The sequence below is a fragment of the Epinephelus fuscoguttatus genome, linkage group LG17 (genome assembly GCF_011397635.1).
Source record: "Epinephelus fuscoguttatus linkage group LG17, E.fuscoguttatus.final_Chr_v1".
In the NCBI taxonomy this organism is placed as follows: Eukaryota; Metazoa; Chordata; class Actinopteri; order Perciformes; family Serranidae; genus Epinephelus; species Epinephelus fuscoguttatus.
Window position 1 is genome coordinate 7,876,017 of NC_064768.1, and position 20,950 is coordinate 7,896,966.

The 20,950-nt window shown below is 42.0% G+C and overlaps 1 protein-coding gene across 2 annotated transcripts in view; it reads right to left on the minus strand.

Moving 5' to 3' along the window:
• Positions 1-5,157: 5,157 nt before the first annotated feature.
• The window catches only part of LOC125904187 (tenascin), a 103,636-nt gene continuing 87,843 nt past the window's right edge, over positions 5,158-20,950 (minus strand). For both annotated transcript variants that reach the window (XM_049601433.1, XM_049601431.1), the window contains 10 exons: positions 17,400-17,543; positions 16,631-16,750; positions 12,614-12,763; positions 12,374-12,516; positions 9,607-9,739; positions 9,365-9,516; positions 7,906-8,002; positions 7,463-7,618; positions 7,186-7,349; positions 5,158-5,980 (listed from right to left, as the gene is read on the minus strand). In XM_049601433.1, coding sequence (XP_049457390.1) covers positions 5,894-5,980; positions 7,186-7,349; positions 7,463-7,618; positions 7,906-8,002; positions 9,365-9,516; positions 9,607-9,739; positions 12,374-12,516; positions 12,614-12,763; positions 16,631-16,750; positions 17,400-17,543 — 1,346 coding nt within the window. In that variant the 3' untranslated portion in view covers positions 5,158-5,893. The remainder of the gene's footprint in view (positions 5,981-7,185; positions 7,350-7,462; positions 7,619-7,905; positions 8,003-9,364; positions 9,517-9,606; positions 9,740-12,373; positions 12,517-12,613; positions 12,764-16,630; positions 16,751-17,399; positions 17,544-20,950) is intronic.

Here is a 20,950-nt window from a genome sequence, read left to right on the forward strand (position 1 = left end):
TGCTCCTACACCGTTTATCATAACTGCTTCAAACTTGCACAAATTACAGCTCTACCCCTGCTGAACATTACTTGTGAAGGACTTTGTCATAACTTGAAGGGTTTGGATTTAAGAAGCGTTAGAAGTTGCAGGACACAACTCCTCATGATGATCTCTGGAAGAAAAGATGAGGGCCAACACACTGTAAACCTGTGATTAAGGTGACATTTTTCAGTCCATAGACATACAAGCTTTATATGTTTGCGTTCAGAACAAATGTATCTATCTGGTGATGCTTTCAGATTGAAGATGGGACTCACGGTTTGGGATCTGGAAGGATTTGTTTGAGAAAGTTTCAAGCCATTCTGCTCTCTGTGTGTGAGCTGCATGCAGTCCTTAATTAGCATAACAAAGGCTTCACTCTGACAGTCTGTGTGTCAGAGTGAAGTATGTGTGGTCACACAGACATGACAGTATAACATTTACCAAACTCATTCCTAAAACTTTGAAAGAAATGCCTGATACCAAAAACCTGTAAATACAAGATATCCTGGTGAAACTCTTTCACCTCATGAAGAACTGGAATACATGCAGTCCTGCTCACTTTCTCCACTGACATTAACTAGTATATATTAGTGTGTGATTGCTGCACTTAGATCCTCAAAGCAGTTAGTACATATCAGTCAAGCTTTCACTAGTTCACATGATTTCAAATGAATATGGATGTGTTGTTTGATCATCACACATGTCAAAGTTTCATTAGGTCACATGGCTTTTGTCTACAAATTGCAAAATATACGCTCACACCACCTTCATAAGAACCCTTTACAGTTTTTAAAATTGAGTTTGACTTATGATTCTGGCTATTGTGGTACAACATGTGGGAAGTATATATTAATATCTGATAGTATACATATGTGACAATAATCATATGTGTGTAATAACAGTAGAAGTATGGCACACACAGACAGACAGAGACACAGACACACACTCCACTCCCTGCCCCCCCCCGTCCTCTTTCTCCCTTCTCTCCCTCTCTGCATGTCACTAACTCGGCCGTCTATGTCTGTCTGTCTGTCTGTGTGTGTCATACTTCTATTGTTATTATACACATATGATTAGTGTCACATATGTATACAATCAGATATTAATTCAACATATTGTACACTCACTCCACCCCCCCCCCCCCCTCTCTCTCCGTCCCCTCTGTCCTCTTTCTCCCTTCTCTCCCTCTCTGTATGTGGCTAACTCGGCCGTCTATGTCTGTCTGTCTGTCTGTGTCATACTTCTACTGTTATTATACAAATATGATAAGTGTCACATATGTATACAATCAGATATTAATTCAACATATTGTACTATAATTGCCAGAATTATAATTATAATATTATTACTTTTATTAATGTTGTTGTAAGCTACATTATGTGCAATAAACATTTCAGAGCTGCTCTGACAGATTGACAGTCTGATCCTTGTGCACAGTGTTATTAAAACAAATAAATATAAAAACGACAGAGGTTTGATTTGAGCTGAGGATGAATTTGTGCAGTGTAATATTTGAACGTTAAGACAAAAAGTGATGTTCAAAGAAATGACTGATCTGCATAAATTCAGTAACTTAAGACAGTCCTGAGTAACAAAGAAATATGCAGCAGGTTAACTTCTATCACAGCGGTGCCTGGATCGTGTGACGTGTGAGGTTGTGTTGCTGCTGTAGTGTGAAATGACTCCTGCTGATTCTGTTAACATTAGTCATTAGTCAAACTGAGCTTGAAGTGCCTGTGCTGTCACCTAAGTACGTGGTCATTAATTAGCATAACAATGGCTTCACTCTGACAGACACTGGCCTGTGTGTGTTTGTGTGTGTGTGTTGTTTGATCATCGCACATGTCAAAGTTTCATTATGTCACATGGCTTACGTCTGCAACTTGAGCTGGGGGACGACGGCGGGGGGCCGAGGTCCCTCCCAACGCTGCTTGGCAGCTTTAATTGCATACATGTCTACATTTGGCGAAAAATTTTATAAACTGACGAAATTAATCTGAAAAGTGCCAAAATGGGCTCTCTAGCGCCACCTAGAAACACAAAAATGGCCGCTGCAGCCAGTAGGAACGTCGTAGGAAGATCAAACCAAAACAGCCTCGTTCGTCTCATCAAGACCTACAAATCACGCGCTCGCACCCATGACCTACCTCCAACAGGAAGTGAGATATTTCCCTTTCAAAATAAGAGTTTTCCTCAAAAAAAAAAAAAAAATTCCTTTAAAAATCAACTAGTCCGACACCGTTTATCGTATCGGCTTCAAACTCGCACAGATTATTGTTCAACGTGTCCTTATCAATTATTGTGCGTAACTTTTTCAATCCTCGACTGGTTTGGATGTAATGGCGTGTTACAGGTGATGTGCTCCCAACCCTCCTGAGGATTTGTTGTGCCACCTGGACCCACGAAAATGCCCGCTGTGACGGGTAGGAACCACTTAGAAAGACCAAACCAAAACTGTCTCGTTCGTCTCATAAAGACCTACAAATGTCGCGCTGCAACCCCTGACCTAACTCCAACAGGAAGTGCGCTGTTGTTATTTGAATTTAAGGTGACGTTTTGGACAAATTACCTAAGTCAAGTAAAGAACAGTCCCTAATGTGCGCTGAGGTTTGTGGACCGTTACCTGCCACAAAGAGTAATGTGAACACTCGTTTCTCCTCTGACACGCCACATACCTGTGTGCCGCCACGGCTCGGCTGTTCAGGTACTTCTGGACAGTCATGACATCAACAAAGAGGAAAACATTGGACCTGGAGCCAGGCTTCTCCGTCGCCGGTAAGCCGTTATCTTGTGCCGGAAACCCTATTTAGTAAATAGGGTCGCAAAATAGCTAATGGTTATTAACTCCATGTGTTGGCTGCTAGCATAATGTTACAAACCTGGACTGGACGTAAATGAACCAAATGAACTAGCTGTGCTAGGACAGTCAAACCCTGTATGTCTGAATATGATGCACTTTCGCAAGGTGTTTTGACAAATTACTAGTGTTGCCGCCCTCACACGCAAAACATTTGTCACACTTGTGACAGTGTGCTGTGTCTGCATCAACTCTTGTAATGTAAAGCCACACTTTTGACCGTTTGGCTCTCTCCGCCATCGTTATCTATCTAAAGGTAGGCTACGAGCTTGAGTTGCTGTATGCACTGTCTTGTGTGTGTGTGTGACTGGAACAACAGCCCCGCCCCCTGCTCTCCACTAAAGAATGCGGTCATCATTATTGCCGCACACTAATCTGTCCCTCAGCAACTTCAAACACCTGCTACAGTAGCTTCTAACTCTGCATAACGTCTGCTTAACATTAGGTTAACGTATCTAAGTGCTTTGATTGAAATTAGCTCCACCTTTACAGCTGCAACATATAAAAATAAACACATTAATAATTGTGATCAAATATCGCAATATGTATATTATTCTGAAATCGACCATTGCGCACAATTCATACTTGTGCTTCGAGTTCTTTTGAGTATATGTTTACACTGAGTGTATCTGTGTGCACTTGAGTACAAATTTGAATGCAGGACTTATTGGAGAGCATTGGAGAGATCAAATACTTCCACCACTTCAGAGAATGTCAGGTTCATGTCAAACGTTAATGTTTTGGATGGGGCGCCATCTTGTGAGGGCGCGTTGTCATAACAGAGCATGTACCTCAAAGATGGTGCCCCCATCTCACACACAGGATGTACTTTCCTCCAAAATATTTAATGCTATGTAGTCCTAGCAGCCTAATATGCAGCTTTCAGTTTAATCATCATATACTTTTTGGAGAGCAACTTAAAAAGTGAAATAGAAAATTAAGAAATTTACAAAAAGACATCACAGAGGAACCAACAAAACTCTCCATCACTCAACTGCTTGTTTCCAGGATTTTAATAATAGTTTGTGTACTGAAGGTGCATCTGATAAATAAGATATTATGACTAAATCTACTAGCCTATTACATTTCAGCTAATACTACATCTTATGCCTCATTCTGCACTATACGGTTATGTTACACTGTCTTGTCACATAATTTATTATAGTTCTATTTTTAATATTAATATAAATACAGATAACACTAAGTATCATTACATTATCACAGATATTATTCTGGTGTATACCTTTTACATTGATAGTATACTCACTGCTACTTACCCGTTGAGGCCCACATCTATTTGAAACTTACCAGTTGTACCCATTCCTGATTAAATGTAGACAAACGCTGTATATCCTCGCACCTTAAACCATAAACTGTATCATAGCAAACACTTTTGGTGGGAAAATGGTAATACTGTAAGACACAGTCTACCTCATTCCAAGTTCAAGTAACATACTGTCTTCCACTGACCCCCCCAGCTCTCTTTTGGACCAGTTTCACCATTTTTCCAAAAGTGGTGAAATTAAAGTATTTGAAGTAAATAAGTAAATAAAAAGAATACATATGATTGAGTGGGATTTTTTTTTTGAATGTTGGAAAAACACAACAAGTGATTTGAAGGGCCTCACTTATTCACAAAAAAGACCCCATCACTAAGCCATGACATGACCCTGCTCAGTTTCTTCATATGTAAATATAAAAAAACCAATGACCAATGTCATAAATATTAAAAATTTTCAAGATCACCACTTTCTTACTGTGCAGAAATGTATAAAAGCATTGGTTTTCATGTCAGTTTCATGTCAATAAAATACATTTTTTGGATGCATATTTTAATATCATAAAATTTTTGTTGCCTCAGTCTATAGACTTTGTCAGCATTATTGGTGACAGTTGCAAGCAATTGCAATTTTTAACGTTTTTACAAAATTCTTGTGTGTGTGTGTGTGTGTGTGAAAAAATCAGTGCTTGCATTACAGAGGGTTAATCATACCATGTCACTTTACCTCATAACTTTGTCCTTAATTGCTCTTTTATAGTTTTTGTTTACTTCTATTCTTATGCTAGTTGAACATAACTCTTATTTTATTTATTCTTATTTTTTACTTTGCTATTTATCTGTTCTTATTCCTATGTGCTGCCCTAACACCTGAATTTCCCCTCCCCGTCATCATATCTAATATATCTTGTAGCAAACAGCAGGTGGTGCTGTTGAACTGTAAAGCAGAGCTGAATTACGAGGTGCTTAATCCACAGGCTTCAAATAGCAAACCAGATCCTTTGTTTGGTTTTATTTCAGATGAACTCAATTAGAAATACATTCTTGGAGAACTTGTCACGTTGAAAAAACACACAAACCTGTAAATCCTCCCCTTTTTAAGTCCCACAGGATGAAGTCAACATACATCAAGCTCAAAACAATCATTTATTTCCTGAATAGTAAACATTCTGGAGACAAGGTTTCTGCTTGACCAGCACCAAATGATAAAATAATGATTCTATATTTTACTGCATGTTTAACTCTTTGGCGACTGGCTGATATTTATTTACATCAAAAACAATGAAAAAGTTGCTGTTTTGGTCCATTAAACTTGACAAAAAAGGTTAAAGTGCTGCAAACATCAGCTACATGTACACCTGTAAAGTGATTCTGCATTATATGTGAAGTTTCAGGTGTCTCAGAATATTGCATGGGTTGATGGGGAGGTGGATTTGTAATGTGGGTGAACTGACCCTTTAAATATAGAGGAGCTAGGAGCAGCCCTGCTTTAACAAGATGCTTAAAAAACTGTACAATCTACAGTAACATACTGATAACTGACCTCTATACACATGAAAAAATACGTCTTCATCTCCTCAGAAGTGAGAGCAAGGCTCCCTGTTCAAAATTATTGTGTGTTTGAATGCGTGTGTGTGTTCAAGTGTGTGTGTTTGTGTGTCTGCACATGTATGTACACATTGCTGTCCATCCTGCATTGTGTGTTTAGCAGTTCATTATCCTCTGTTTCATCCTCATCCTCTGAAGGCTGCTGGTCTCATCTTCATCTCAGTGAATGGGATGGAAAAATCTTTTCCTCTCCAGGTGGTCCAGATTACACCCTGACACACACACACACACACACACAGAAAGTCACACTGATGTCAGACAGGATACTAAATGTGTGTTCATACATACAGAAAATTATGTTTTCTTTAGTGTATAATCACCTGAAATAAAGAATTGTCGTGTTTATAATGAGCCGTTAAAATCTATACAGGGACCAGGTTCTTGTCTATGAAGATCACCATTAAGTGTTAAACATTTAGAGGGACTAGCGGTGAATAGCAGATTGCAGCCAGCTAAAACTTCTAATTTCTTCAGTGTTTATTGTTCAGGAGGTTTTTATCAGGAGGTGAAGTATCAGCAGAGGTCTCTTCCTCTCCAAAACAAACTAACCCAGTGATTTAAACTGGTAAAAACACAGAATAACACTAGCAGCTAGTCCAGCACCTACTAAAGTGTGGTCACCTTTTTTTATCTGATAACTTAAGATCCAGACGTTTAGGAGGTTTTTTTTACCAGGAGCTGAATTATCAACAGAGGTCTCTTCTTTTCCAAAACAAACAGAGGAGCTGATTGAAACTGGTAAAAACAATGAATTAAGCAGTTTCATGTTACAAATCAGTGTTTCATGCTACACAGAGAGTAACATTGTAAAGTAACATTACTTTTAAATAAAGGTAACTAGTAATATGTAATATATTTCATTTTGAGGGTAACTTGCCCAAAAATGGCTATGTAAAGATAAATGTCTCATTCTAAGGTAAGGAGGACACAACAATTCTTATTTTCCGGTGATTACACACTAAAGACAACACACTTATATTCTACTCCTGCCAATATATCCCCCTAATGTTAATCTATTTGTAATGTCTTAAAGTTCCACCCTGATAGGGTAAATCGCGACGAAAGTTTGTCCAATTAAACAAACAAAAAAATAAAAACAAATACATATTTGATACAATTCTAAACGTTCTGTTTATTTGTATAAGTTAGCTAGCTAAATCTGGGTTACTCACAGAGCTAAGGCTAACTTAGCTCAGAAATTTTCACCCTGTTATATCAATATTAACTAATCCATGCTGAGACTAGTCAGTACTTTTTCTGATGGTTAAACATGCCACTATTCTATATAACGCAAAAATCATTGAAAATTAAAATACAACACACCAAAGTTTGATTAACTGAATGCAATAACCATCACTTCAGTAGTAACATCTAATTTATGTGTATTTAACTGAACAGGCCTGTGTGACGACGTTACCTGGTGTTTGACGCTGATGCCGTAGAGGCCGTTGAGGTTCGCTTCATGGCAGTTCTTGTACCACCAGCCTCCTCGGTACGACATGGCACAGCGTGTGATGAAGGGCGCCAGATCCCGGTCTTTGGTGGAGAAAATCCGCTGGTTGTGATAACTGAGAGAGTCACCTGAGACCATGAACAGTAGAGGAGACATGAGGATGAGAGGTGTCTTTAAAGAACAAAAGTCCAGAGTGGCTTGTTTTTCCCTTAGAAGATGTCAATCCCTCGTTTCCTCTCACCTGCAGTGCCGCTGTATCCACCCACAGTCAGTTTGTAGTTCCTCTTCGCCACCTCGAATGTCGAGTATTTGGCATACACCGCATCATTTTTGTCTTGCAGGTCAACACGCAGAATCATCCTGGTCATCGCTGTCAGGTTGTGGAGGGCCTCGAGGCCTGAAGAAGTTAATCAGTTTAGTCTAAAAAACATGTCTTCCTGTTTGGAACGAATTGGTTTAATATTGACTGACTTTTTTTAAAGTCTTTGGAATAAGAAGAAGTAAAACATTAAAATAAAAGCATGGATTATGTTGTAGCACCAAACAATATGTCCACATTTTCTGCTACTTGGCTGATGAGCCTGTTAACTTTCAACCCCTCTTTTTTTGGACAGTAATTGTGCTGTGAACACAACAGTGACTGTATATTCTCAAAATGTTTCAGCATGATGACGAGTCTCTCACCGAGCCAAAACTCTCCGCTCAGACTCCCAAATCCTTTAGTGTAGTCTTTCCACCCTCTGAAGAAATTCTCAGAGCCGTCCTTCCTTCTCTGGAAGACCTGCAGACAGAGAACACATGGACCAGGTTCCTCACAGAAAAACCTTAAAAAAAAAACCTGAGACTGGGACCACACAGTCAACCCAATCTTCAGAATTAATGTTAGCATTGTACCTTTCTGCAAATCACAGTGATGTTACATTTGTACATTATTCTGTAGCAGATTTGATCAAACTTTACATTTCAACAATGCTGTGGTAAATGTAAGGCACAAAAATACTTGCCTACCAGCTGACTTTGAGTGAGAGGCAGGGTACACCCTGGACAAGTTGCCAGACTATCGCAGGGCTGACACATAGAGACAGACAACCATTCTTGCCCACATTCACACCTATGGGCAATTTAGAGTCACCAATTAACCTATCCCCCACCTGCATGTCTTCGGACTGTGGGAGGAAGCCGGAGAACCCGGAGAATGCCCATGCTGAATTTAGGAGAACATGCAAACTCCACACAGAAGGGCTCCCCCACCCTGGGAGTTCGAACAAGGAACCCTCTTGCTGTGAGGTGACAATGCTAACCACTGTACCACCATGCCGACAACTTCAATAAAGTATAATAAGTAAAATTTAGTTAAGTAACTAGTGGGCGTTCGTGTCAAATTTAAAGTACATTTGCTTTAATGTTTTAAAGCCTGTTTTTTCACAAACACAAAATAGCGTCATGATTATTGCAGTAAACCATAGCTGTTAAATGCACAGTGCTAACCAAGCTAGCAGTTAGGGTTAGTGTTAGCTCCATCCTCTTGTCTAATTAGGGTGTCCTGGCTCTAAAATGTCAAGATGGCGATGGCAAAAATGCTAAACTCAAGGCTTAAAAACAAGAGTCAGCAAACCAATGGGTGACATCATGGTGGCTATGTCCATTATTTTATACAACCTATGGTATTGTCCACTACTATTAGTACATTAAAATCATTAACATTAATAACATTATTAATAACCCTAACCCTAACCCTAACCCCTAACCCTTCTGACTGGTGGACTGTGTTGAAAATAAAGATGAAAATAAAAGAGGAAGGGATGTTGAGGCCCTGTGTGTGCCTGTGCTTTCTGTACGTCCGATAGGACAGCAGAAAACTTGTTTGATAAAACATCACCAATCCCTTAACCTAACCCTAACCCCTAACCCCTAACCCTAAAAGGAAAAGCAGCAAATCTTCACAACTAAAGCTGTGAGATGAGTGTAGTAGATCAAAAAGAACAATATTTCCCTCTGTAATAGGAGAAGTAGAGGGTGGTATGAGTAAAAGTAAGCCAAAATATGAATACATCAAATTTGTACTTGAGTACAGTACTTAAGTGTATGTACTCAGTAACATTCCTTCACTGCAATTAATTGTCTGTCAGTGATTTCACTGTACCATCCAGCCTCCTCCGTCTGTCTCCATGTCGCAGAAAACCATCATCGGTGTCCCAAGTTTCCCTTGTGGGAAGATCTCCACTTCGCCCGATGTCCGAATGCCATTCAGCAGCTCCTGAGAGCAGTCTGCGGGGAAGGGGAACCTCAGGGTGCCTGAGGAAGAGGAAGGAGTAGGAAGTGGGACTTAAACTCTTCATCAGTTAATCTCCATGACACATAATATAATCTGGTGGAAGCTGTTACCGGTGGTGAAGTCAGTGGAGATGGCGGAAGTGTATCGGCCTCCTCCCTCTGCCTGCAGCTGCACTGTGTACTTCGAGCCAGGATGAAGTTTTGTAAGGTTGTACTCTGTTAGCGAGGCGTCCACAATCACTTCCTGTGAGGGAGAAGAAGCACAAAGATGAGAGATGGTCAACAGTTGTTAAACCCAACTGAGACATATAAAAAACATTATATATGTAGATACATATTCTATTCTATTCTATAAAATACATAAATCTAGTCCAGTATCTAGCAGTAACATTGATGCATCAGTATTAAAATTTACTATAATATATAAGGATATGTCGGTCACATTCTGCAGCAAAACTTTTTACTTTAAGTATATTTTTCCAAAACAAAGACTGGTGCCCCTTGTCACCAGTCCTGTTTGATATATTCATTGACAGGATCTCGAGGCACAGACAGAGGGAGGAAGAGGTCCGGTTTGGGGACCTCAGAGTTGCATGTCTGCTTTTTGCAGATGATGTGGTTCTGTTGGCTTCATCACACTGTGACCTCCAGCATGCCCTGAGGTGGTTTCCAGCTGAGTGTGAAGCAGTCGGGATGAGAGTCAGCACCTCCAAATCTGAGGCCATGGTTCTCTGCCAGAAACTGATGGATTGCCCCCTCTGGGTTGGGAGAGAGTTACTGCCTCAAGCGAGAGAGTTCAAGTATTTCGAGGTCTTGTTCATTAGTGAGGGTAGAATGGAGCGTTAGATGGGTCGGCGGTTTGGTGCGGCATCTGCAGTGATGCAGGTGCTGCCCTGGACTGTTGTTGTGAAGGGGGAGCAGAGCTACAATGCGAAGCTTTCAATATAATGGTCCATCCACATCCCAACTCTCACCTATGGTCATGACCTTTAGGTAGTGACCAAAAGACTTGAGACTGTGGATACAAGTGGCCAAAATGAGTTTCCTCCGTGGGGTGGCTGGGCTCAGTCTTAGAGATAGGGTAAGGAGCTCAGACATCTGGAGGGAGCTCAGAGTAGAGCTGCTGCTCCTTTGCGTTGAAAGGGGTCAGTTGAGGTGGTTCGCGCATCTGATCAGGATGCCTCCTGGGTGCCTCTTGTTAGAGGTGTTCCAGGCCCCAGGGTAGACCCAGAACATGCTGGAGAGATCATATATCTCACCTGGCCTTAGAGTGCCTTTGGATCCCCCAGGAGGATCTAGAAAGTGTTTCTGGGGAGAGGAACATGTAGGGTGCTTTGCTTAGCCTGCTGCCCCTGTGACCCGGCCTCGGATAAGCAGATGAAAATGGATGGATCGATGGATGGATGGTATATTTTTCTGCTAATACTTAAGCTCTCTGCAGGATTTTGAATGCAGGACTTTTACTTGTCGTGGAGTATTTTTTCATTCATTTATTGGTACTTTTCCTTAAAGCTGGGGTAGGCAGATTTATTTTGTACAAAACTCACTCCAGAATAATTTGAGCATATTGTGATTCAAGTGGTCTAAGAGAAAACTGGACTTCTGGCCTTCTCTTGGCTCTGTTTTCAGGCTCTAGAAAATCTAACCCCTGACTGAAGACTTTGACCAATCACAGGTCCTTTCAGAGAAAGGATGTTCCTATTGGCTGTTTTACAAATGCAGATCTGTGTGCACATCCCCTTGGATGGTGAAAGGCTGATTCAATGGTGGAGAATCCTGCAAAGGAAGTTGCTATTCCAGCATTGGCAGTAACTGCCTACACTGCAAAGCAACCCAAAAAAGGAAGATGCACTTATCAAAAATAATCTACATGAGAGACAATAAATGAAAGAAAATGTGTATCAATATTGATAAAGGAAGGAGATGAAGAGAAAATATTGCTAATACTCTAGCCTTCTGCCAACCAGAGCTAAAGACTCAAGGATGTGGCTCCAAGTTCACATTTATGTTGGTAATGTTAGCTCAAGTCTCAAATCACAGTCGGCCTCACTCCCCACCGCTACAGACCCCCTTGCTGGGAGAAGAGCGGGCAGCAGCTCCAGAGATGGACCCCAGTCAGCAGCCGTAGCAACTCAAATCCAGCCAGCACAAACCTGACTTCCATGGGACCAGATAGCCCTGACTCCCCATTGGAGCAATAAACTTTCTGTTGCTGCTGTTACACAAGTTAAACCTTGCGCTGCTACTGGCCACCTGGACTGGGGGTTTGCACCAGCCGAATTCGAGCATCTTCAGTCGTCCACTGAAGGTTTGTCTCAGAGCAGCTGCTCCCTCCCAACAAGGAAACAGTCCACAGCAGCAGGGGACAGGGTGGAGGGACTGTGGAGTGGCTAGCAACTAATTCTTGTCTCATTTGTGGTCTGATGAACAGAAAGTAGGGCAAGGAGGGGCTGAGTGAGTGATCTGTGTGCAACTTGACAAATTAGATGAAATAAATCAATGTATGGGAAACAGTAGGTCAATGTATGAAGCGTGTGCATATGCCCGTGGTCCTCTAGTGGGAGGGGCTTAGGACAGAAAGGGGAGAGCTGCAGGAGGAGGGGGTATTTTTAAATTCTGACATTTTATTCTTTTTTTTTTCATTTCATTTTTTTCTTCATTCTTTTTCCCCCCCAGATTTCTACCTTCCCCAGATTTAGGTAGGAATTTAAGCACAGGACTTTTACTTGTAGTGGAGTATTTTTTCATGTATTGGTACTTGCATTTAAGTAAAAGGTAAGAGCACCAACACCACCGCTTGTGATGACAGCAGGTATGCATTGTAATCACAAGTTTGTTTTTAAAAATACTGAGTGAAAAAGTCAAACACTCTTCTCACCTTCAGTTCTTGACCGTCGGTCTGATAGGTAAGTCTGTAGCCGCCCGCTGGATTTAAGGGAGGTTTCCATGACAACAAGGCAGTCCGAGGTGTCACATTGTTAGCTTGGAGATCACGAGGACCGTCCCCGTCCCTTCCAGAGCCTGGAGAGGAAGAGTAGGGTCATTCTAGTGATTTCAACTGCTTAAAGGTAAGAGTGTGTGTGTGTGTGTGTGTGTGTGTGTGTGTGTGTGTGCTGACCCCCGGTGGTGGTGAAGCTTGTGGATGCCACTGAGCTCTCCTTACTGCCCAGCTGGCTGGTAATGGTGACGGTGTAGGTGGTGGATCCTTCCAGTCCACTCAGCTGCTGCTCTGCTGCGTTTCCAGAAACCGTGATCCTCAACTCTGAATCTGAACACACAGAAACACAAAACAATCAGAAACTGACTATCATTATTATTATTAGTGTTATTACTCTTTTAGTCTGTAGTTTAACATCACAATGAGCTCTGCTTCAATCAACTACTTTGATATCAGAGACGACATAAAATAAAAAACGCAGCCCTTGTGAGCTCACCCACTGGTTTGTGGCCTCCCATTTTAAAGCCTCTAGTTCAGGTCCTGAGGAGGAATTTGGGGCTTTGCAACCAATTCAAACATTGAAATTATGTCCGTCACACGATGCCACATGGGCCAAAAAGACTGACATGGCAAAGAGATGTCTGTTAATTAGTGAACAAAATTCTTTGAGTGTCACAACCACCGTGAAATGATTCGTTTCACCATCAGAATTTGATCTATTCTGTCCGATAACATTTGGAAAGTCTAGAAGAGCCCCACCATCCCTATTCAAATTAGCGGAGCTCTAAACTTGAAGTAGTTGGCTTGGCCAGGAGAAGTGCTCTGTGGGCCCTACAGTGCAGAAGTAGTGCTGATCTTCAACACTGTATCTAGTTCTGTATATATATCCATGGTGACATCACCTATTGCTTTGTAGACTCAAGTTTGGCATTTTGGCCATTGCCATTTTGGAATTTTGGAGCCAGATGTGACCATTTTTGGTGATAATATGGTTAGGATGGGCCTGATATGGTCACGGGAGCCGTCCTGGGTGAGGAGATGGCAGCAGAGTTCTGGATGTACTGCAGTTTATTGAGGACTGTACAAAACGAACCATACAGAATGCTATTGCAGTAGCTGAGTCTGGATGTGATGAATGCGTGAATCAGAGTTTCTGCAGTGGAGAAGATGAGTGAGGGGCAGAGCCGAGCTATGTTTTTTAGATGGAAGAAAGCGGTTTTGGTGATATGATTAATGTGCGGTTCAAATGAAAGGTTGCTGTTGAAAGTGACTCCGAGGTTGCGTAGATGGAGAAAGTGTGGAATTTGCAACTTTAAGGCTGAAATTAGGACCCACCTAGAAGTTCAGAGGCTCTCTCTTTTTTCACCATACCTGTGTTTGCATCACTGAGTTATTGATGATCATTAGAGATATGATCTGAACCAGGAGATAGCCGTGCCAGTGATGTTGTTTTAAGACGGGAGAGGAGGGTGGAGTGGTTAATTATGTCAAACGCAGCAGTGAGGTCGAGCATGATGAGGATGTTGAGGTGTCCAGATTTGGCGGAGAGGAGGAGGTCGTTGGTGACTTTGAGAAGAGCTGTTTCAGTGCTGTGTTGTGCCCGGAATCTGGATTGAAACGTCTCAAATAGCTCGTTGGAGGTGAGGTGGGTTTTGAGGTGAGTGGCAACAAATGCACTCCAGGATTTTTGACAGAAAGGGGAGGTTGGAGATGGGCCAGAAGTTGGTCATGATGTCAGGATTGAGTCCAGGTTTTTTGAGGATAGGGGTGACAGTGGCGAGTTTCAGAGGATCTGGGACTGAGCTGGAGCTGAGGGAATCATTGATAATTCTGGAGATGAGTGGGGAGATAGAAGGGAGACAGGACTTAACAAGTGAGGAAGGGATTGGGTTGTGAACTGATGTAGAGTTACTCATACCTGTAGTGGCTTTTGTGAGGTCCAGAGGGGTCAGTGGGGGAAGTGTGACAGTGGCGGGACAGAGGTGGGGGGGAAGAGCAGGTGGAGGGGTTGGGAAGTGAGGGGAGGTGGTCAGGTTGCTGTAGATGGTGTTAATTTTTGTTTGGAAGAATGACAAGAGTTGCACTTGTCGACTGTGAAGGATGTGGAGGTGTTGTCGATGCATTTGAGAAGTTTGTTTATTGTGGAGAAAAGAGTTTTGGGGTTGTTGGAGCCAGAGTGTATGAGATGAGAGTAGTAGTTGGACCGGGCCGTGTTGAGGGCGTTCTTGTAGTGTAGCAGGTGGTCTGTGTAAGCTTTAAGGTGAACTGAAGGCTAGTTTTCTTGTAGAGTCATTCCAGCTGACGCTTTCGGGATTTCATGGCGTGGAGCTCAGGGGTGTACCAGGGGGCAGAGTGAGTGAAGGAGATGGTTTTAGTTTTGATGGGGACCAACTGATTTAGACAGGAAGAGAGGGTGTGACAAGGTCAGTGGGGTCGTCGGAGAAAGGGGGAGGGGAGGTAGGTATTATGCTGGTGAATGAGGCTGAGAGAGCTGAGGGAGTGATGGATTTGAGATTTCTGAAGGATATTGTGCGTTTTGCTTTAGGAGTGGGGATGGGGATATTAATGTCCATAGTGATTGCCAGGTGGTCAGTGATATGGAGGTTGATGCTGGAGAAGTGGTGTAATGTTAGACCAGTTGAGCAGACCAGATTGGTCATGATGTTGGGATTGAGTCTGGGTTTTTTGAGGATAGGGGCAGACAGTATTACCAATGCAGAGATTGAAATCGCAGAGGAGGAGAACAGAAGGTGAAATGGCACAGAGCTGGGTCAAAAAACAGAAAAATCAGACAGGAAGGAGGGGTGTGGCTTGGGGGCAGAGACCGGGGGGTGGGACCAGAGAGTTTGAAGACAAGATGTTCAAATGAGTTAACTGCAGGGATGGAAATGGTGGTTATTTTGATGTCCTTCCGATGAATAGCAGCAACACCACCTCCGCGGCCCTCAGGGCGAGGTTTGTCAGTGTATCTGAATCCAGTGGGTGTGGTCTGATGAAGTGAAAAATTGTCCAGGGATTTGTGCCATGTTTCAGTGATGCAAAGAAAATCCAGGTTATCGTCATGATAACCTGGATGAATTAATTTAGGATGAGGCTTTTGTTGTTCAGACATCGTGTGCTGAAAAGAGCCAGTTTCAGATGACGTTGTTTTAGGATGGTTTGAGAGGACTGAGGAATGGTAATGGGTAGTAAATTCTAGGCACGTCTGTGAGCGAAGTGAGGCTTGATTGAGTAGGATTTTTAAGTGATGATTACAGGAATGTTTGTGGGAGGGAGGACATAATTGGTGGAAACATATTCTGAAAGGCTGGGAACTGTAGGATGTTTGGGATTTGACCTGGGGCTGGCTGTTGAGGTTAGTGGCAATTAACTTTCATGAACTGTAACACACTGAAGAAGTGACAGCTGGGGCTACGCCTATAATCTTTGAATCTGAGTTACACCATGATATGTTACCTTACCAAAGCTGACGTCACCCACCTCTAACTTAAAGCAAGCATGCACTTAGTTATGTGTAACTTAAAACCTTGGTAAATGTAAAAAGGTGAGTTATATAAAAATCCAACTGCCAGTACAGTTTTCTTGAATGTTGAAATTAGCTATAGAGCCTGAAACAGTTTTAAGTACCAGGCTGTAAACATGTTTATTTCTAAAGCTGGGCATTTTAACATGAGGGTCTTTGGGGACTGACTCACTCTCAGAGCCAGCCTCAAGTGGCCATTAGAAGAACTGCAGTTTTTGGCACTGTGGCTTTATTTTTCAGTCCTGAAGGGTGCCACTTCTTTGGTATCTTAGATAGAGTCAGTTATCTTGTTCAGAAACTACTGTACCCATGATACTTTGACAGGGCTCCTGTTGATAAAGGGATATTCCGTTGTTGTTAAATGTCTTTGCAAAAATATCTTACACCAACTCAAAGAAAGTCCATATAACTTGCTGAAGTGAGTTCACGAGTGGTTATGATTGGATAATAACACATTAAATTTTCATACATTTCTTGAGATGTTCGGCAGAAACGGTGAGGTTTTTATAGTTCTACAAGCAAAACAAAGAGTAAAAGTTGTACAAAAACGTTGAATTTTCATAGAACCTCGTTGGGTTGCAGCTGCACAATGAACAGATACGGAAAAAAAATCTTCCATTAGACACAGAAACATTAACTCTATTGCAGAGACACTTGACAGCATCACCACTGACCTGTCCCAGAACCATAAACGATGGCGTATTTATCAACAGTGGCCAACGCTGGACGCCACAACAACAAGGCTTTGGTATCTGTGATGTTCACAGCTCGGAGGTCTGTGGGAGGGTCAGGGACTGAAAGCGACAAAAAGATGCCATTTTTATTCATTTCACTTCATTTGCACTGAAAATGTTAAAAACCAAACACAAAGACAAACAGCATTTTAAAAAATTACGAAATGACAACAGAGCACTGTTGGAATGTGCAGAAGAGGCCAAAAACAAAAAAAAGATGAAGAAACATAAAGAAAGCTGAGAGATGATTTCACACTGTGAGACCGATTATGTTGGGTTTGTCAACAGTTACACCCTCAGAGTTTTGAATAACACAAAGCAGGATGAAACTCCTCTGAGATTAAATGCAGGGATTGTTTCCAGATTCAACACCTGCTGCAGATGTTGCCAAAGATTCCTGAAATACATGTTGAGAGAAACTCAAGAAAACATGCAGGGTTTTTTTAAAATATGTTGAAACTTTAAACTCTCTTTCTTTAAAAGTTTAATATAAAAATAGAAAATGGGAGACTCTCCTCTGCAACATAGTATCAATTTTAAAGGAACACACTCTCTGGAGTAAATCATGCGGGAACACTTTCAAACTGGAAATATTACCCTTTGAAAAAACACAGCATGGCTAATCTTTATACATTCATTATATTCCTATTGGGTTCAACACCAGCTCAGCTCAGCTACAATAAAACAATGTGAAAGCTGTAGTACTTACGTGTCATGACAAAGTCTTTGATTGGATCGCTCTCGTCCAGCCCGAGGATGGAGATGACGCTGACCTCGTAGGAAGAACCAGGTGAGAGCTGTGAGAGGCCAACGGTGGAGTCGTCTGAATCCACAGACACCGACACTGGCTCACCTGCAGAAACACAAAGAAGAAATTAATCAAAATTAATAATATATTTGCTTTTCAAACTTAAATGTGCAGCATATTCACAATGATAACAAATTCACTTTACATCTCTTCCCACTGGTGGATTCCAGGTGAGCGTCGGCCCACACAGCTGTGTTCTGGTTACAGAGGAACCAATGTGAGCTGCCTTTGGCCTGTCAAACTACACCACATTTATGTCTATTCCAACAGTCACTTTATCAGATTAGGCAATGGTGGAGTCATAAAATCTTGCCGACTTGGCTGACAGTCATGACAAACTACACGTTAGTCCACGACCATTCATAGCTGGTTGTCTTTTACATTGTGTGTGATATCCCTGGGATTATTTGTGTCCTATTTTTACTATCATTACCATTAATATTTCAGTCACTGTAGCTGTTCATGTCCCAGCAGAACTGAAATTGTAGTAGCGTAAAAAGTGCCACCAGATAGCAGGAGAAATATTTGAAGTACTGAATTCAAACTATGTAAGTCACTGAATCCTCCACAAGTTCCTGTGTTTCACAATAAAAATCTTTTTAGAAAATTAAGGGATTCTCTCAACTGAAATTATGAGGGGCTTTTAATTTCAAAAGGATATAAGGAGTGTTGAGTTTAAAATGACGGCTTGATACGTTAACTTTTACAGGGCAAACGGGAGAGGATTAAAAGTAAAACTAGAAAAATACAGAAGGAATGAGAAATAAAGGCCTGTTTCTAATGTTGTCCGTTTCAAATGAAGCTGGTACCCTCTGCAGATGTGGTGAGTAAAAGCCCCGTCGCTATTTGTGAATTTTATTCCTTTATATCCTCCATAATGAAGAAATAACTTTATTTGCTAGCCTGATACTAATGGCAGTATTCAGCAGGTTGCTCAAGTCCCTCTGCTGTTTCATGCTATCATTTTTCCTTTTTTACTCTGTGTGGTAACGTCCCTAGAGAAAATAATAAAAAGGCTGAGGTGTTGTTGACCTTAAGTTGTCTACAGCAGCAGATCGTTCTGTGTTTCTACTGGTCAAAGTGACGGCTGTGAAGGGAGAAGTCGTGGAAGACAGAAAGAAAATCAAAAATGCTAGACTTTCTGTTGGGACCTCATGAGGCGTCTCAGACGTGGCGTCGTTATTGTCTGCTATGACACACTACACAGGATAAAACAAGGGGTTATTGCGCAAAACATTCATCGTCGTTCACAATCTGAGCCAACACTGTACGACAGTCATGTTGGACTAAAATCAGGCAGATATTGTGTAGTCCGGCCAGAGGACCAGAATTAGGGTTGCCACCTTGGATTTGTGAAAAAAAGGGACACTCGACCAAATGTTTGAGGCGGAAGAGTTTTTTGTGTCCCCCTCAATGTATATGGTGACTACGGCCCTGTCATGTATGCATTAATTAGGCTGCAGTTGTCTGGGTGCGCAAAGGTGAAGTGGCTGGTCTTGTCATACAAAGTTTGATGGAGTGTCAACTGGACAATATGGAGATATTTGCATCTTGGAAGCCGGACTACAAATGTGGATAGACAGGGAGAAACACATGCAAGCCTAAGACGTGGTAAGATACGATATTTCTCACTATATGAAGTGACTGATAACAAGATCTGTACAATGGATTGTAAAGAAATTCACCAGGTTTTTATTTGGTAGACGATTGATCTGTATTTATAGCGTGATGGGATGACAGCACAATGATGTGTGTGGTATCACTGGAAAGCTCTGCTCCCGCGCTTTGATATGATATGCGTGGCATTTCTGTGTGAGCCTGCATTCGCGAGTAATCCATCCAACAGTAATGTGTGTGCAAAGCTGTGTGAAAGCTCTGTTATACATCATTTTAGTGTAACTTTATCATTTTCTTTCACTGTGAAAACATTCGGAAAGCTACGATTCCACTGTTTTACGTGATATGCGTGGCTTCTCGCTATGATGCACGGTCACGGAGAAAAACCATAGAGAAGAACAGGTGTGAATTTGGACGCACTATGCGCCGTTATGGATGGACTCCTTGGCCTGCTGCTGCTGCATTTTCCCCAAAAAACGGGACAAATTGTGTCCCGGGAGAGATTTTTTTTTTTACCGGGACAGCTGATGAAAAAGAGAACAATTCTGGGAAAAACGGGACGGGTGGCAACTCTAGCCAGAATTGGGCCACTGTGTTTGGACCAGTTCTTGTCAGGAGTCTGGCATCAAGGTGTGCTATCTCACACATGACCAAGTAGCGAGCCTAAGCTCAAGCTCATGTGCATGGGCTCAGGTATGCTCAGGGCGTTTAAGGTACTGGGAATATGACTGGATAAATGAAACTTGGATTATTCTGCACGAGTTGTGTGAGAGTTTGTAAAAGTATGTTTTGATGGGGTTTTGCTGTTGTAAACCCCAATTCGCTCACTCAACTTTTTTGAAAACACCTTGCATTTGGGTGGCGGTGGCTCAGAGGTAGAGCGGGTTGTCCACTAATTGGAAGATCGGCTCCTCCATTCTGCATGTTGAAGTATCACTGGGGAAGGTACCGAACCCAAATTGCTCCCAGTGGCTGTTCCATTGGAGTGTGAGAGTATGAATAGCTACTGAGTAGCAGGTGGCACCATGTATGGTAGCCTTGGCCTCCAGTGTGTGAGTGTGTGTGAATGGGTGACATGTAGTGTAAAAAAGCACTTAAAGGCTGCCTTTACACTACCATGTCTTGATGCCCAATTCTGATTTGTTGCCTATATCCGATTTTTCCTAACTGCTGTTTACATGTTCTATTCACCTTATTTTTCACGGAAACACGGAGGAAAAACAGAACGCAGCCAGCTTCCGTTTTTTTTGTGCGACACTTCCGGTCCAGCACTCTTGGCCACTGTGTAAATGTCCCACGGTATTTGCTACAGTGACATTACTGAGCACATGGAAATGTTTACATTACTGAAAGCAATTTTAAGGACTAACTTTAAATATTTGAAGTTAATTGTTAAATAATAAATCACCTGAAAAGCTGGCGCTGCTCCACATAATTTAAAAAGGTAACTAGAGCGGTGGAAATGTCCGTGCAGCTGCAGACGGGTGCGGCTGGATGATGGATACGTACATGCTGATTCGGGTGCTATCAGAGCCGATCCGCGCATCACTATGGTTTAATGATCAACACAGTCAATAAAAACAATCCGCCCTGTGTTAGGAGTGTATGTCACTGACAGAAAGAAAGAAAGAAAAATAAAAAAAAAAAGATAGAAAAGCAGCGTACACCTCACATATTTATTTCTCACAGTTGCGCACACGTTTGGCTGGCATGCAGAAGCACCGTCTGTGTGTCTGTGTGTCTGTGTGTCGAGGGTGCGAGCCGCAGCTTCAGCTGCTCAGGTAGAGAGGCTGTGTGGCTCGGTGTGGTTTTTCGCTGATTCGGTTCTGCAGGTT